The following is a 16,540-nucleotide window of genomic DNA, read 5'->3' as shown; positions in this document are numbered from 1 at the left end:
TGCAATGATTAAAGGAATTACTAGAACAATTAAATAAATAAGGTGGAATGCAAATGTGTAGCTATAACAGAGTTTCCTGTATAGACCCTTTGCAAACACGTGACCACGACCACGTGACGACACCATGACGGACGGCAGAATCACCGGAAGCACAAGCTAAACAGTGTAGTAGACGAGCGGAAAGTTTCATTAGTTTCAAATAAAGAACACTAAATAAACTGTAATACTACTACTACTACTACTACTATCTTCTTCTTCAGACATTGTTTAAATTCACCTACCCTGGTCCCTGTCTCGATCCTGCCGGTAGCTAGCTTGCCCCGCTAGCCGTTAGCTGCCGTCCGGTGAGTGTATTCAGCCAGGCTTCTGTGATAATCATCCCAATCACAATCCATGGAGCGGCGGTGGTGTGGCTATGTTTTCCAGTTACTGAATGCTAGCTTTAGCTTGCGCTTGGAGCAGCAAGTTCATCTGCATGTTGCCCCTCTGTCTGTCTCGTTCTTTCCAACTATTGTGAGGCAAGGTTTTCGTCTGTATACTCGGATTCGAATAAATAAGGACGACCATCAAACTCAAAATGCTCTTCCGTGTGTTGTATATCTGCCATGTTATCCATAGTTACGTTACTCTAAGCTTCTTCCCTTGTAAACAAATCTGCCCTTCACTCTTCACACGCTACGCTCTGATCGGCACACTACTGTTTACCTTTTCCTGCTACAACTAGCAGCTAGCTTACTACCGTACTACTGTTTTTTTTTTGGGGGGGGGGGAAATACACTTAAAGACGTGATATGACCTGTCCTCTGGAGGACATAGCCACACCACCGTGGATTGTTATTGGGATGATTATCACAGAAGCCTGTCTGAATACACTCACAGGACGGCAGCTAACGGCTATCAGCTAGCAGGGCAAGCTAGCTACAGGCACGTACCGTTGTTCACTGGCTGAGCCAATGCATCTTTCTAATGGATGCCTGAACGCATCCCAGCTCTGGGAAATAATTCATCACACGTTAATCCATGCAGTAAATCACGTTGTGTCTATGATCAGTATTAACCACACATAATGTAACATCTAGCCATCGTCTTATCTGTGATTATATTCGCTGCTGACCGGTGGATATTTCGACGCGATGGGCAGCAGCTAGCGAGCAGTCCAAAGCTAGCAGAGTGATATGGCTCTGGCTGCAGCTAGCTGGTCGGCTAACCGGGGTAGGAGCTCCGCAGACCCACATTTAATTCAGTTGTTTGGCCTTTTTGAAGCTAGTTTCCGTGCCATGTCATCTTTAATTTAAGCAATATGTATGTGTGTTAAGTTAAATGATCAAGGGAACGGCTTACTTTTTGGGATATGTAGGTCACTAAATAACCGATGATAGTTATGTGGGACCTGTTAGCAGGAACAGCTGGTTAGCACGGCAGCTAGCTGGGTGAGGAAGTTTTATTATTATTATTAATCATCAGTCACTTAAAACAGAAAGGCAATACATATACATGCTTGTGTTGGTGATGATTACTCTGCAGATTGTGTATGTGAGAACAAGAACAGCGAACACACTCGTTTGACTTGCCGTCCGTCTACAGAATAGCTCTTCCGCCGTCCGTCATGGCGTTCATAATTCGCGGGAGTAGAATGTGACGTCACGTGCAAAGGGTCTATAGTGTACTTTATTACTCTAAGTATAATGTATGTGCAAGGAAGAAAGGAAGGAATGAAGAAAGGGAAGAAGAAAGGAAAGATGGTAGGAGTTCACGTCCCCTTGGCTCAACATGTCAAACACAGGAAATCCCTGTCAGGCATCAGACAGATGCTCCTCCTGCTTCAGGCCTCATTGAGTCCAAATTAATTCAGTGTTGGGCTTCTGACGGTTAAGACTAAGAGAGACATTGGATGAATTTACTTTGACTTTGCCACCACCTGTATCATTACACCGGCACTGTTCACCTGCTGGCATTATTCGTACTACTGAACAGCTGTTTAGAGGTAAAAGACATCAGGTAGAGCCGTGAGCAATGTGGGAATTTTGCTGTTCACGTGTTCAACAGCTAGACATGTTTGATATAGTAACAATTCAGACGTGTGACACTAACACAATATGTATACAACTTTTGCTACGACTTAAACAAATACAGAAAAGTAGTCATTTACATTTACTAAACCTACACAGTAAGATTGGATTTCCTCTTTTTATATCTCAACTTCAGTTACATTGTTATACTGCTCTGCTCATTTAATACATTTACAACAACTTGACCACCTCCCCTGCTCCTTCAACCACCACACCTGCCTCCCCCTCCTCCACCCTCTCAGTCACTCTCACATTTCTCTCCGCTGTGCCCTGTGGAGCTTTCACACTTCACCTTTGGATGATGCTTCGCTTTTCTCAGTTATTCTCTCTAATCCTTTTTTGCGATACATATTCGGTTGACAGTTTAGCAGTTTAAACCCTACTATATCTGAAGAAGCTGATCTGTTCTGCAAATGTGCAAACAAGATATACTGTATTGTGTGGTTAAACAATTAAGTTGAGATATACTGAAGGAATTCCAATATTTAACCATGTCCACTTTGAGACCAGAAGCTTTTAGACCACTATTTTGGCAACATAACAATTTACCAAAAGGGAGAATTCATCTGAGGATTGTTCATTACTGTATCTTGTAGAAGTTGTTTTCCCAACAACGCTGGCCTGGCCTCTGCTGGAGGCTGTCCTGGGGCCTGCCAGAGGCAATATTAAAGGCCAAGACACTTTATCACAAAATGGATGAACCTTCAAGTAGTTCAGATCCTGCAGCTTCGGGGGCCCTTTTGAACCTTGGTGCAGTCTGATGGCGTGGCACATTTTGGAAAGAAGCACGATTGGGCAGTATTTCTGATTGATATACTTGGAATCCAGTTCTGAGAATAATATATTGTCCAGAAACTAACTTGTATCTTCTTCCACTAATGTGACTTTGCACTGGTGTTCTCAGTTAGGTTAGAGTGCTCAGCTCTCAATTCCCCAGAACGTGAAGTACCCATATTTGCTTTTCAGCCATTAATTTAAAGACATCTCCATAACTACAGCATAACAGTGTTTTTAAATAACATTATCAGGATTAGTGTGTCGCAAAAAGTCTTATTGCAAGTGTAAAACCCTTTTACTTTTTAGTTTTTGCCTGAGGACCCCTTAAAAAACAAGATGGTTCATCTCAAAGGATTTATCCTCTAATTAAATGTTATAGATAAATAAATTCTTACTAAGTGCTGGACACAAAGACAACTCTTCAGTAAGTATCTGTTGAATGGGAAAGCAACTATTGATTATTTTCATTATCAGTTAATCTGCTGTTTATATTCATATTTAATCAATCATTTTGTGTAAAAGATGTAAGAAAATAGTGAAACATGTCCACACAGACCCACAGACCATGGCAATGTATTTAAATTGCTTGTTTTAAACAACCGACAGTCCGAAACCCATTGGTATTCAGTTTACTATTAAATATGACAAAGAAAAGCATCAAATCATCACATTTGGGAAACAGAAACAAGTCTCTCAATTAATCAACTAGAGCTTCTACTTTTCACTGAGTAGAAGTGATATGGTGAAACACTATCTGCAAATAATAGGACCACACCAGGGTTTTGCCTACCATTATAAGGCTTAAGTGAAATTTATGGTTCTGCGGAGGATCCACGCAGAGCTTTCGCCGTAGCCTACGTAAGTGCCCTGAAGTTTATAGTTTGTGCGTTGGTGTGTGCGTCGATCTCTTTCAGAGAATAGCAGGGCCTGCATGTGTCTGTGCATGGGGAGTGTGTGGTAGAGCGAGTGAGAGAGTGACGGTGATTAGCTTCGGAAGGCGTGTACCGACTCTAGAGGCATAGTGGGAGAAACAAAGTGTCTCCCCTGTGCTTTCTGACCACGGTGGGAAATCTGTAGCAGGAAAAGTTAACCCTCTCCTTGATTTCATGTTTATGGAGAAGGAGAACCAGGAAATGAGTCGGTGGAAATGCAACGCTACCAAACCACGTGCATCGCCTTAACATGTAGTTACATTTTTCCAGAGGTGCACGTCCAGCGTAGGGTCGGTATCTCCACATAATTACATACATAGCCACGGCGACAATTTAACGCATAACCATAAATCACACTTTAGACGCAGCACCCAAGCCGGTTTGGGCACCACCGAAGCCGAATGAATTTAAAATCAATATGAGCATCAAAACTAAATAAATTACTTTTCTCAGATTTAATGGTTGTAGTTGGTCCCCAGTGGACTTCTTTAGTCTTAAGTTTTGTCTTTAAGCTTTTTGAGTTTTTTTTTTTTTTTTATCTATTAATTAAGCTTTTCCAATGGTTTAGACACAGATATGGTAATAATAATGGTCCAAAATTATGTGAAATTGCATTTTTGTCATTTTGAAAAACTTAATATTTCTTTCTCCGAATACATGCACCTTCCACAAACCTAGGGAAAACACTGCACACCAAAATGACAAATTCACACACACTGTACAGCCAGGTTAACATTAGCAACAGAAGCAGTAAGCATATTCACAATAACAAAAAACACCACAAGCCATTTATACTGCTACAGCTCTTTGTCTGTGACCACACACAACTTGCTGCTGGATGCATCAGCATGAAAAATGCCAGCAAAGCCAAGAAGCTATTTATCACATCCGAAGCACTGATAAAGAAACTATTGTGATGTGCCAGGGGATGAAATAAAAAAAGAGATTTTGATTCAGAATGTCAACCATTATTTCATTTATCTGTTGTCAGAACTGTATGCTTGCTGAAGGTAACATATCAGAGTCTGACAGGCTAACGTCAAATGTAGTTGCAGGGAAGTTTACAGCAGCTCTTTGACAATGTAAGAATGTGCACCTCAAGGCCTGCTGCAGCTAGCTCTTCACCCGTGCCCACGCCTGATTAGATGGCACCATTACGGTTTGGTTTGCCTCATGCAAGGAAGCAATATACACTTTTACTCTTCAGCTAAGCTTTAACAACATCTTAAAAGCTTTGCAATGTGGATTCTCCTTGGTGTGAGGAAAGTCCCATGGTTGTCAGGTGAGGCATTTTACCACAGCGCAGCAAAGCTCATTTCACAGTGCTATAGGCCAGTCTTTGATTTATTTATCATTTGTACTGAGAAGGAAAATGTCATTCAGTCATTTTGAAATCTAATTTTTAGCTGACCCAGAACCTGTTGTCATGTAAACTTTTTTTTAAATGTTTTTTATTCAGGATCTGGGAACTGAATAGACAAGATGCTCTCCAGCAAAACTGCAAAATGATCGGCTATAACATACTATTCTCTCCTGAAGAATATAAAACGCATTCTTAAACTTGCTGTACTTGAAGTGCGTATCCTCAGGTCAAACCGACATTTGTACAAAAATCTTTGCTATTACCACAGCTCCGAAATTTGCAGCTGCTGGAAAATAGGACAGCGTTGGATTTCTCAAGCTCCTGCCGACACAGACAAATCATTTGTGCTTACACCGCTGAGTTGAAATGATAGTTTCTAATGTAATGTCATGGCTGTCAATAAACAGAGCTTAGCAGCAGCAATGTTTCAGAGTTTATTTTTGAAAAACAGCTTATGTGCATTTTATCTAAGGTCCCAAATTTGTCCTTGAATAAAATTTTAGGTGCTTTATGTGTTATCCATTCAGATTATTGCCAAGTGAATGAATTTTGGTTAAGGAATTTAGTCAAAATAGTAAAAAATCATTTAAACAAAATATAGTATGCAATCAAAGGCTATCATATCAGTCATACTGAAATGTGACAAGTGTAACTAGCCAATATCTAAATTTAAAATTTAAAACCTCACTCAAAATGATAATGTGCTTTAAAAAAAATAAAAAATACTCCGCAGTGTAGGAACTGCAAATTTCCAGCATGCACCAAGTTGAAGGAACTATATGGGATGAATAATAAGTACGACACAACATGTTCTGTCACTGCTGCCCTCTTGCCCTCCATGAGCTCTCCCTGCACTGTGGAGATAAATGGAGAGCAGGCCCATTTCCCTCCGGGACTTACAGCGTGCTGATATTGGAGCAGAGTTGCTGACAGATGTTATACCACGACTGGTTGCCATTTGGCTTTAGAAAATAGCCATGCCAACAAACACTTTCAGTTGATCCATCAACTTTGAGGCCAGAGTGTAACTACATATCCACCCTGCTGTGTTTTCACATATATACTTTCCCACATTGTTAGCAGAGTCATCAATACAAGCTTGAGTGAATAATCTTTTTTTTCCAGAGACCAAAGATTAGACCCATGCAGTCCATAACACTCAATTTAACAAGCTGGCCCAGAGTACAGCACCTGTTGGGGCACTAAAGTTGCTTCAATGCTCCCTTCCCTAACTTTTGTTATAATAAAGGAAAGTCGTCAGTCTCAAATTAATTGCCTCAGCTCTTAGTGCAAGAAAGTTTTTAAAACAATACCAGTAGCTGTGCTACTGACAACCTATCTGCCAAAAATATTACATTTTAAATACAGAGGGTTTACCTTTTCTTGCTGAATGAGGCAACAAACAGAAGTTCAAATGGGAAGTATAACAGCCTGTCAGCTGTAGCAGTTTTGAGCTTCAGATTTGACACTTAAAGTGCTCATATTATGCTCATTTTCAGGTTCATAATTGTATTTACATTGCTGCAGCTCCTCTTTTCACCCTGTGCATTGAACTCTCTGTTTTAGCTACAGAGAGAGGCATCACACTTCTGTACCTTTATCTGTATCTTTGTTGGGAGTCGCACATGTGCAGTAGTTAGGTAAGGACTACTAGCCAGTCAGAAGCAGAGTATGAGGGCGTGCCATGCTAGCAGCTAGGCGAGCATTATAATGTGTGTTAGAAAGTGACGCACGTTTGTCTCTGAAGTAAAGGCTGGACTACAATAGAGCTGTTTGGAGCAGTTTGTGAACAGTGTTTTCTGTTGGAGATGGTGAGTCCCTTTGGGGTGGACTTCAGGCTTTTTCACTTTGTAAACCTATAACGTGCACAAAAAAGATATATAACACAATAAAGGAAAGGGAAAAAGCATAATATGAGCACCTTAACATCTAAATGTTGTCAGAAAGCTCCACTTCTTCAGTATCATCCTAACTGCAGGTTGCTTGCCTGCATTGGCTTGCAAATTACAGTATGTCTCAGACCTCGTTCAGATAGGCTCATCATTAATTTTAACAGGGTTACGCACAAGCAAAATGAAGATGCAGGGTCATTTATGAATAGAAAAGCATGTGTTTTTCCAATTTCATCTGGACTGAAAGAGCAGATCCATGTTGTAAAAAATACAGATAGCTAAAAGCAGTTATTGATAAATCATCTTATAATAATATTTGTATAATTTGTGTAACATTAAGAAAACATTCTCACACCAAGCAAGAAGTTGGTAAAATGAAAACACATGTTTGTTATAGTCATGATTCATGATTATTGATGAACCCAAAGATTTAAATAATAGAACAAGCTTTTGTCTCTGGTATTTTCTTAATACAAATGGTGGCTTCTTTTACAGAAAACATATGGGAAGATACATTACAGCAATCACAGTCTTCTTTAATACAATCTAATTTCACACATCACCATGCAGATGTCTCTTATTAACATTAGATCATCTCCCCATGAGTACATTTGAAACCAATTATGAACAACAACACAGCAAGCTAGAAGACTGCTCCCATTTTCTTTAATCTTCTTTGCTACCTAAATTGTAAGCCTTATCTGTCAATAACGTAGCCAGGCCAGCTTACATAGGAAGTGTACGGCTAGTTATTAAGAAAATAAATAACTTTAAAAAATGATGAAGGCAAATACGTTCTCTGCAATTTTTACTGGTTTCTTTACATGTTAAAGAAAATTCACTGAGAGGTGAAAATGAAAGAATATTCACCTGCAGCCAATAATATAGATGTCAAAAACCAGTTTGCTATCCTCAAACCATATTGTAGGGAGACATTTTGTAGATGCATTTATTTGTTTTGTAACATTGCCATGGTTATTATATTCCAAATCATTATTCATGTTTTTATTTAGATATTAAGAAGCATTGGTACAGTATACTGGTCTATAAGGAAAAATAAAAAGGTCATCAGACTGTGGCACATTGTGAAATTATCCACTTATGAAAGTGTACTTTTGAGTTAACAATTGACTATACAGTACAACATTCTACATATTATATCTTCCGTTTCAGTGTCCTCAAATATTATGAATACAGAATTGTTCAGATAAAAATGCTGCTTCTGAAAGTGATGCTGCGCTTTAAAATGTCTCACTTTTGTTGGCTTTAGATCCCTAACACATTTTGGTAAAACTGTATTTAATCTACAGACGTCCTGACCAGTTTCTTATTGAAAGAGAATAAATGTAAATATACAGCATGAATTCTGTAAAGTTGCTTTAGCTGAAAAACTCTGAGAAACTGACTTGAGTGTTTTTTGGGAAAACATTACTCAAATTACTTTTAGCCAAACTAGTGGCTAGGGCTCTATATTCATGCATTGTCAGAGTCCTCTAATATTTGTCTTCCTGTCTATTTATGAATGAGAGACCAAATACATCTTCCAATGGAGCACAGACCAATTTAGCAATATTACAATGTGCAGCCTCAAAATGCACCACAAAATAGATTCAAAACTCAATAAAAACATTTTCAATAAGGTTATTCATATTGCAATGTTATTGCATTTCATTCCATAACAGATGGGTTTTCAATGTTCCTCGTCTCTCAGTATCTAACCTGCTGTAGACACTAATTTACATTAGCAGAGCAAAGGCAGACAGAGCAAGCGTTTGTGTGCTGCTCAGTGATATCTGAGGAGAAACTTGACTCTCACCAACCTCACATTCAACCACCGTCCAGCCTCATTTTCCAAGCAGTACATCATGATGAACCCAGGGCTCATCATGTGATCCAGATCAAAACTGGTCTCAGATATTAACCTGTAGACTCAGCAAATCCCCGATAGGTTGTGCAGGCTCAGACACATTCATGTGTTCGAAATTAATTTTAAGTGAAAATACACTGTACACACACATATGCTGTAAAATGCACTCCATTTACACAATGTTTGCTTATAGATGTGGAAAATGACACATGCTGGGCATAATAAAGACAAATTACAAATGATACAAAGGTGGAATTGGGGTCGTTCATCTTCTCCCCTCTAATATGAAAGCCAGTCATGTGGTTTAAACCAGAAAAATGGTCGGTTCAATCCCCGGACCGGCAGGATAAATCTGGGTGGGGAAAGTGAAAAGTAGTTATATTCTAAGATTTGTGTTGTTTTTCCCCATGTTGCAGGCAGGAGCAGGTCAGTTACTGTCTGTAAAATAACCTGAGCCATCCCCATAATATGGAAGAGAAGTATAACATTTGGTAGTTTGGGCTATCTTTGTGGCTCAGCAGTCTATAATAATTATAATGGGATATTATACTGTAATTGATCCCCTGAGGAGAAATTCATTTCTTTTTATCCCCTCAGCCTTGCACAGTGAGGTAAGCGCCAGCGACCGAAGAGCGCATCAGGGATTGTGTGGGATTTAGGGTCCTGCTCCAGGACACTTTAGCAGGGGGGTTACTGGAACAGGGTACTGAACCTGGGCCTTTCCTGTTCAGGGTCAGTGTCCCTAATGATTTCAGCCCACTCTTTCACACTCTCTACTCCCAGAATTTAACTACCACTCACCGGCAGCTACATTTCTGATAAGTGGGGCAAACACAATCTGTGAATAATGTACCAATATCTGAACACCGCACACTTCCTGCAGTTCTTCTACGGCAACATTTTGCTACCAGAGATTGGTCGGGATTTTACCCGTTTACCGGTTACTGTTTTTCTTCAATTCCATCCATTTTCTCTCCCTCTCGGGGGCCCGAGTGTGTCCCAGTATGCAGTTGATGAAAGGCAGAGAAACATTGGACAGGTTGCCAGTTTATCACAGGCCTCTGATCAAATGGTTTGCATAATTCATTTGGTATACAGTTTACTAAATCAGAAGGGGATATTATTTATTTCCCTATTTAGTACTGTCCACATCATATTGTTTAGGTTCACAACATTTGTATAATGTGAACCACTGTGATCACACCACCAAGGCCAAGTGTTGCTGTTCTGTACATTAGACTACTGGTCAGCAGCCAGACAGTATATACGGGACTATTAATGAATAGATGGAACAACACTGCCGTTCAAAGCAGATGGGAATTCAAAGCTCTGTGCAGCTCAAACAGGCTTTCTAATTATTAACTGATTGTGTCTGTTGCCTAACAAATCATTTGCGGCCAAAATAAACAGCAGCTACAGTACCAAGGCTGGTTTTAGCCCGCTATATTAGGGTGGGCAGGGAGAAATAATAGGTGGGCAACTTGGGCTGGTAGCCCAGAGGTTAGAGAAGCAGATTAGTAGCTCAAAGGTTGTGAAAATATCTTTTTTTTGTTATGTAAAGGCAAACACAGGTGACAACTAAAAATATAAAAACATATTTAAATATAATGCAGGGATTCTGTATTGCTTTCAAATATTCAACTTTTCTTATTTAATTTTTATCTCCGCCGTGTTAGTCTATATCCACGATGTTTCAATTCCGGGATTGCTCCGGAAATTCCGCTTTTCGGCCAGATGTCCGTTAACTTGCGCTGTCTTTGTGTTGGAATTTTAAACTCCGGTGGATTTCTGAGGACTATGGTTAACTGCTCCTCAGATCTCTCCAGGGCAAATCCAGACAGCTAGCTAGACTATCTGTCCAATCTGAGTTTTCTGTTGCACAACTAAAACAACTTTTGAACGTACACGTTCCACCAAAACAAGTTCCTTCCCGAGGCTATTTTACAGCGGCACCGTGGCTCTGCAAGGTGCTTAGAGACGCCCAAGACGATTGTGATTGGTTTAAAGAAATGCCAGTAAACCAAAGCACCTTTTTCTCCCTTCCCGGAATGCTGTGTGGACTCGCCAGACCCTCCTCCGCAGTGCTGTTGAGGAAGGTCTGGCAATGCGAGACTACTGCTGAGTTAACACACATGTAGACACGGTTTACTCTTCCCTCCTCTATGGTGTCTTTTGCTTGGGGAAGTAACATCTTTAAATGTGTATGTGACACATATTCACGTCAATAATACATTAATTCATTTTAATTCATTTATAAACCCCTGGACTGCAATAGCTCAGATTTGTTTGGCAGCTATGGTGTTAATGTTTCATTCAGCATTGATTTTTCAGTGATTAAGAATTATTGAAGCAACATTAATTTAGTTTTAGATCTCTGTATTTTCGTTGCTAGTACTGTTCTCCGGCTGCAAATTAAGCCTGCTTGTGAAGGTATTTCCACACAGGGCATCCCAATAAAAACGCTATTTATTTACCTGCACCTTCCCCACAACGCCCACTTGGGTGTATTTTGTGTGCTTCTGCACTACTTTTAAACAAGCACAGGAGCTGTGCTGCAATCGGCCATAGTGCCAGGGAATATTTAATGTTTATGAAGGCGCGGTTTCCTCCACGGGTGTCAAATGAGAAGGAATATTAGTGTTCTGAGCTATTAGGAGACCAGAGACCGAGGCTGACAATGGAAGACACAAGAGAAGAGGCTCGCAGTCTCCTCAGCAACGGATATTTTTAGAGGTGGGTTTTGAGAAGTGGCTCACATGTTAAGAGTGGAATAGGATGAGTGTTGGGAAAGAAATACACTGCTCATGAATTTTTCAGCAGTATGTGCTGTATGAAGGATGCTTTGCTTAATACAGTAGATTTTACTTTGCTGGTAAACGTTTATGGAAAGATAATTTATTGAGGTTTTGGCACACTTCAACACATGGCACATTGGGAAAATGACCAAAGCAGCTTAATGTGAAGATAAATTAAAGTTTTGATTCAGTTTAAACGTTAATGCACATTTTTTCAGTTTGGTGTTACACAAGACAATGATTGTTAATCTTCACATTTCCGGTAATTTTGATATATAACTGTAATTAATCACCGACAATCCTGTACATCTCTGGAGATGCAAACAATACGGTAAATGGTGTGTGGGGGGGTTCAGGGCTGCTACACATTTGTAATTAATGGGTTTATAATTCCTCTATTTACAAAGTCACATTAGGCGGGAGATGGTGGTCTGGTTCAGTTTAAGGGAAGTCTGATTAGAAGCGGTGCGCAGACAAGAGGGGGAGACTCCCTAATTGCATCCTTTCCGGTGGCAAACTGAAATCCAGCACAGTGTTTTATTGAAAATCTGATGCTTCATTAGAGACTTGTTTCATTAGAATGTATAATGCAAGGCCTATAATTACCAAGACCAATTAAAAGCCACTTAGGTTGTATGAAAATGTCCTTTAGGAGCAGCTCTGCACAGCTACATTAACTGTGTGAAAGATATTTCAGCATGCAAACACTGTGAAGAAAACATTATTATGAAGTCTGCATGTTATGCCCTGTATGTATCTGTGTGTGTCATAAAAACAAACAATTGACATATTGAACTTTGAGTGAAAAGTGCAGCGTTAGCTAAAGAACAGAGAAATTCATACTTTGAGCAGTTATGGATTGAGTGGGTTGTTTAGTAGCTGCTCCAAGTCATGGAGTTTGAATTGGGGTCCTTGAGTCAAGGGACCATATCTTTGACCATCCTGTACTTCGAGAGGAATGGGTGGAGAGATGCATGGATGAATGAGTAGTGTTAGCAATAAAACAAATGGCCGTGTCTACCCTACAGGCAACAGAGTTGCAACAATGTCCCTCAACTCCCACAGGCAGGTTTTTTTTTTATCCCCCTGGTCCTCCTGGTGTTCTCTCCAGAAGTTAAGCAATGCTGCAGCCTGCTGCTGCTGATGTGAGAAGAGAAGGAAAGGAAGGGATGAGTGCTCTTCTTCTACACAGCAGATGTCGTGGGAATGGGGGACTGAAGTACCAGTGAGGCAAAGACATAGATTCTAATGATTGATAGTGAGAGCAGAGAGCTACCTCTGCTAAATTTCCCATGTGCCTGTCTGAGTAGTGTAATGATACAGAAGTAGACAAATAAACCTCTGCTTCAGTTTAATCGAAGCCTTATAGTGCTCATATTATGCTTTTTGTCTTTTTCCCTTTCCTTTATTGTGTTATATATCATTTTTATGCATGTAATAGGTTTAAAAAGTGAAAAAGTCCAAAGTCCACCCCAAAGGGTCTTACCATCTCCAACAGAAAACACTGTTCACAAACTTCTCCAAACAGCTCTATTGTAGTCCAGCTTTTACTTCCGTGACGATCGTGCGTCACTTTGTAACACACGTTATAATGCTCGCCTAGCTGCTAGCGTGGCACGCCCTCATACTCTGCTTCTGACTGGCTAGTAGTCCTTACCTAGCTACTGCAAATGTGCGACTCCCAACAAAGAAGGAACATAAGTGGGATGCTTCACTCTGTAGCTAAAATGGAGAGCTCAACACAGGGTGAAAAGAGGAGCTGCAGCAATGTGCAGTACAACAAAAATATGTTTTTTTAAAAAGTGAAACCATGTAAACCTATTCTGATATAACCCCTAAATACAATTATGAACCTGAAAATGAGCATAATGTGAGCACTTTAACATATTGTGCCCTGTGAAATGGTTTGCTTGCATACTTTCATATATTTGAACTTGTTGTTCAGTAAAACATCTGCAGCGTGATGCATAACATGTATCCATCAGTGAAAAAACAGCAAAAGTAGTGCAAATATCATTAATTTAAATAAAAGGAAAAGATACAGGAAAATCAAATGATGCCTCCAATGTAAATTAAAAGAGTGATGGAAAAGTAATTCACTGTTTAGACTGCAAAAAAATAGCAACCTAAACAACGTTTCTACTATTGGATTGTGTCTTTTCATTTTACATTTCCATCACCACCTTATATCACCCTCAGGTCAGGCTAAAAAAACATGTACGACTGGTCTAAAGTATGTGTGAGGTGGGAAATGCATGTTTTTTCCTTTATACATCATCTTCGCAGTTCATTAAGTTTAACATGTATGTCGCAATGTTCAAAATTTCCAGACTCTTGATAAAATCTGTGTTAACTGTGATATTCAAGTTATGTTTAAGAACTGGGGAAATAAGAAATTTAGGGGTTTGATGCGACTGTGATGAAAAAAAAAAAAAAACATCCCCCAACAAGAAGACATGGGCCAGTACACACAAAGGAATGAGTCTATTCCTCCACGAAGGAGCTAATCCATTAACCAGCCAAGTGAATGTATGAGCCTGAAATGTCTCTCGCTCTAGCTGTGACATGCATCACCACAGGAAACCCATACACTCCTATCTGGAGAAAAAAAATTAAATAGCAAAAGCACGAGTTTGAAGAGAAAGGAAACATCATTAAATTCATCCACAGTGTACAATCAGAACAATGTTGCAGGCCACTGACTGAAGCCCCTCACTGACTTAACCGGAAGTGACTTTTGTACCCATGAGCAAAACAGCCCAACATCATTGTTAACGTAATGGCATGCCCTACTCTTTACTCATATTTCCAGTTTCCCAAACTATTAGTATCTGAGCTAGGGCCAGGCTTTGTTTTATGGTGTGAGTCTGGCTGCCATGAACTGAACTAGAGGGTATTATTCCTGCATCGATTGTTCATTGGGCTGGCTTTGTACTGGGTCACAAAAGGGAAATTCATTAGCATGCACATACTCTCTGTGGCATTTTGGCTGGGCGACAAAACCGTTATCCTGAAATGTTGCATTGGGAATTAAAACGCCTTTGCTTGTTGGTAACCAGGGGACATCCTCTGTTGCCTTTCGACTTGTGTTCAATACTAGAGCATTTCTAAGAGGCTGAGGGCTCTGTTAAACTGATTTGAGGGGAATTACTGTACTGTAGGTGTTGGGCTGGCCAGTGCCTAACAAGCTAAACCAAACTAATCAATGACACTGGACACTGCTATGGGTTTACCAGCATGTAATTTGACTGATTCATTAAATATATGTTATGTATTTAATGTTTCTTCTCTGTCTCTCTCTCAAAAATGACATACTCTTCAGGCAAGAAGAAGAAGAAGACATTTAGTAAACAGTAGTTTTTACAAAATGAAACAACCTATGTAATAAGAAAAATGACTCCGAACAAATGGAACCAGTTTTCAATTAAAAAATGTATGTACTTCCAAATGCTACCAAATTCCCCTGGTCTCACTGGCAGGTCCATAAACTGAATTGATGGGTCTCCATGACTCAAAGTTGCCCCTTGAGGTCCAAGGAAAGATTGTTTTTAATACTTGGTATCCCTCATGGTGTGAAATATTGTACCTGTGCACATTTATTAGTGCAAGTATCATAAAAAGTCCAGATGATTGAAAAAGATTTGTGTGTTAAAAGAAATAAGAAAAAAATCCAAGAACCCAACAAATATTTCTGGTGACCAAGAGTTTGGAAAAACACATCTGGGACTGCAACAGTAATATGCATTTAACGTTAAAATGTCTGCTAATGAGATCGGTTCAGGAGTTTTACAGAAGAAAAGGCAGTTTTATTTTTCTTAAACCCATTTGACTTGGAAACTTTTTCTCTTGTGCCTTTCAATTAGGTGGTCTGTGCATTTCCCAGTCCGTGAAAATACCACGGGAGCCAAGGACCGGAGAGTTTGACAAGATTATTCGCAGACTGAGTGAGAACCCCAACGCCCGAGTAGTCATTATCTTTGCCAATGAGGATGACATCAGGTGAGTGCAGTGGAATCCTAATTGCTGTCAGTTAATAAAACTTTAAACTCGACCACTTTTGACCACTCCTTGATACTGCCTTCATAACATTTACCTGCCGTTTTGTTTAGATAAAAATACAGTGAGTTTTGATAAGTTGAACTAAAGCTGTTTAAAATCTGCTAAAGTGATAAATGTTGTTTAGCAATGTCTTCACCTGAGGCTTCCTCTGCAGCTGGCATTCAAATGTCACAAATGTCTCCTGTGTGCATAAAGAAATTAAATTTTTTCCTTTCCTTTCCTTTTTCCTTGTGAAAAACAGCCTGCTACACGCATGTTATAAATGCCAATATGATTATCTTTGGGTGTATTCACAGTTTATTTAGCTTTGTCAGAGACAATGTTTTCACAGGTATTTCACACAAGTAAAGTAGTTTTAAGCACTAAGAAATGGTGTGATCTAATGCAACACAATGGAACAGCCATGCTGTTAAACAACAGCTACCAACTGGTGGAAATCATTAAGTATAAGTACTGTACTTAAAGGTCCCATGGCATGAAAATTTCACTTTGAGGTTTTTTAACATTAAAATGAGTTCCCCCAGCCTGCCTATGGTCCCCCAGTGGCTAGAAATGGTGATTAGGTGTAAACCGAGCCCTGGGTATCCTGCTCTGCCTTTGAGAAAATGAAAGCTCAGATGGGCCGATCTGGAATTTCCTCCTTATGAGGTCATAAGGAGAAAGGTTACCTCCCCTTTCTCTGCTTTGCCCGCCCAGATAATTTGGCCCACCCATAATAGAGGCAGAGACATCATGGCTTGCAAACATAGACAGTAAAATAAATGGACAATGTGACCCCGTTGTTTT

The 16,540-nt window shown here is 39.8% G+C and overlaps 1 protein-coding gene across 2 annotated transcripts in view; it reads left to right on the top strand.

Annotated features, from left to right (window-relative positions):
- Nucleotides 1-16,540, top strand: part of LOC120558702 (metabotropic glutamate receptor 4-like) — a 232,360-nt gene that overhangs the window by 172,462 nt on the left and 43,358 nt on the right. For both annotated transcript variants that reach the window (XM_039799856.1, XM_039799857.1), the window contains exon 4: nt 15,559-15,694. In XM_039799856.1, the coding sequence (XP_039655790.1) occupies nt 15,559-15,694 (136 nt within the window). The remainder of the gene's footprint in view (nt 1-15,558; nt 15,695-16,540) is intronic.

Source organism: Perca fluviatilis, chromosome 5 (genome assembly GCF_010015445.1).
Source record: "Perca fluviatilis chromosome 5, GENO_Pfluv_1.0, whole genome shotgun sequence".
NCBI lineage: Eukaryota > Metazoa > Chordata > Actinopteri > Perciformes > Percidae > Perca > Perca fluviatilis.
The sequence above is the reverse complement of the archived record's forward strand: the minus strand, read 5'-3'. Positions and strand labels throughout refer to the sequence as shown.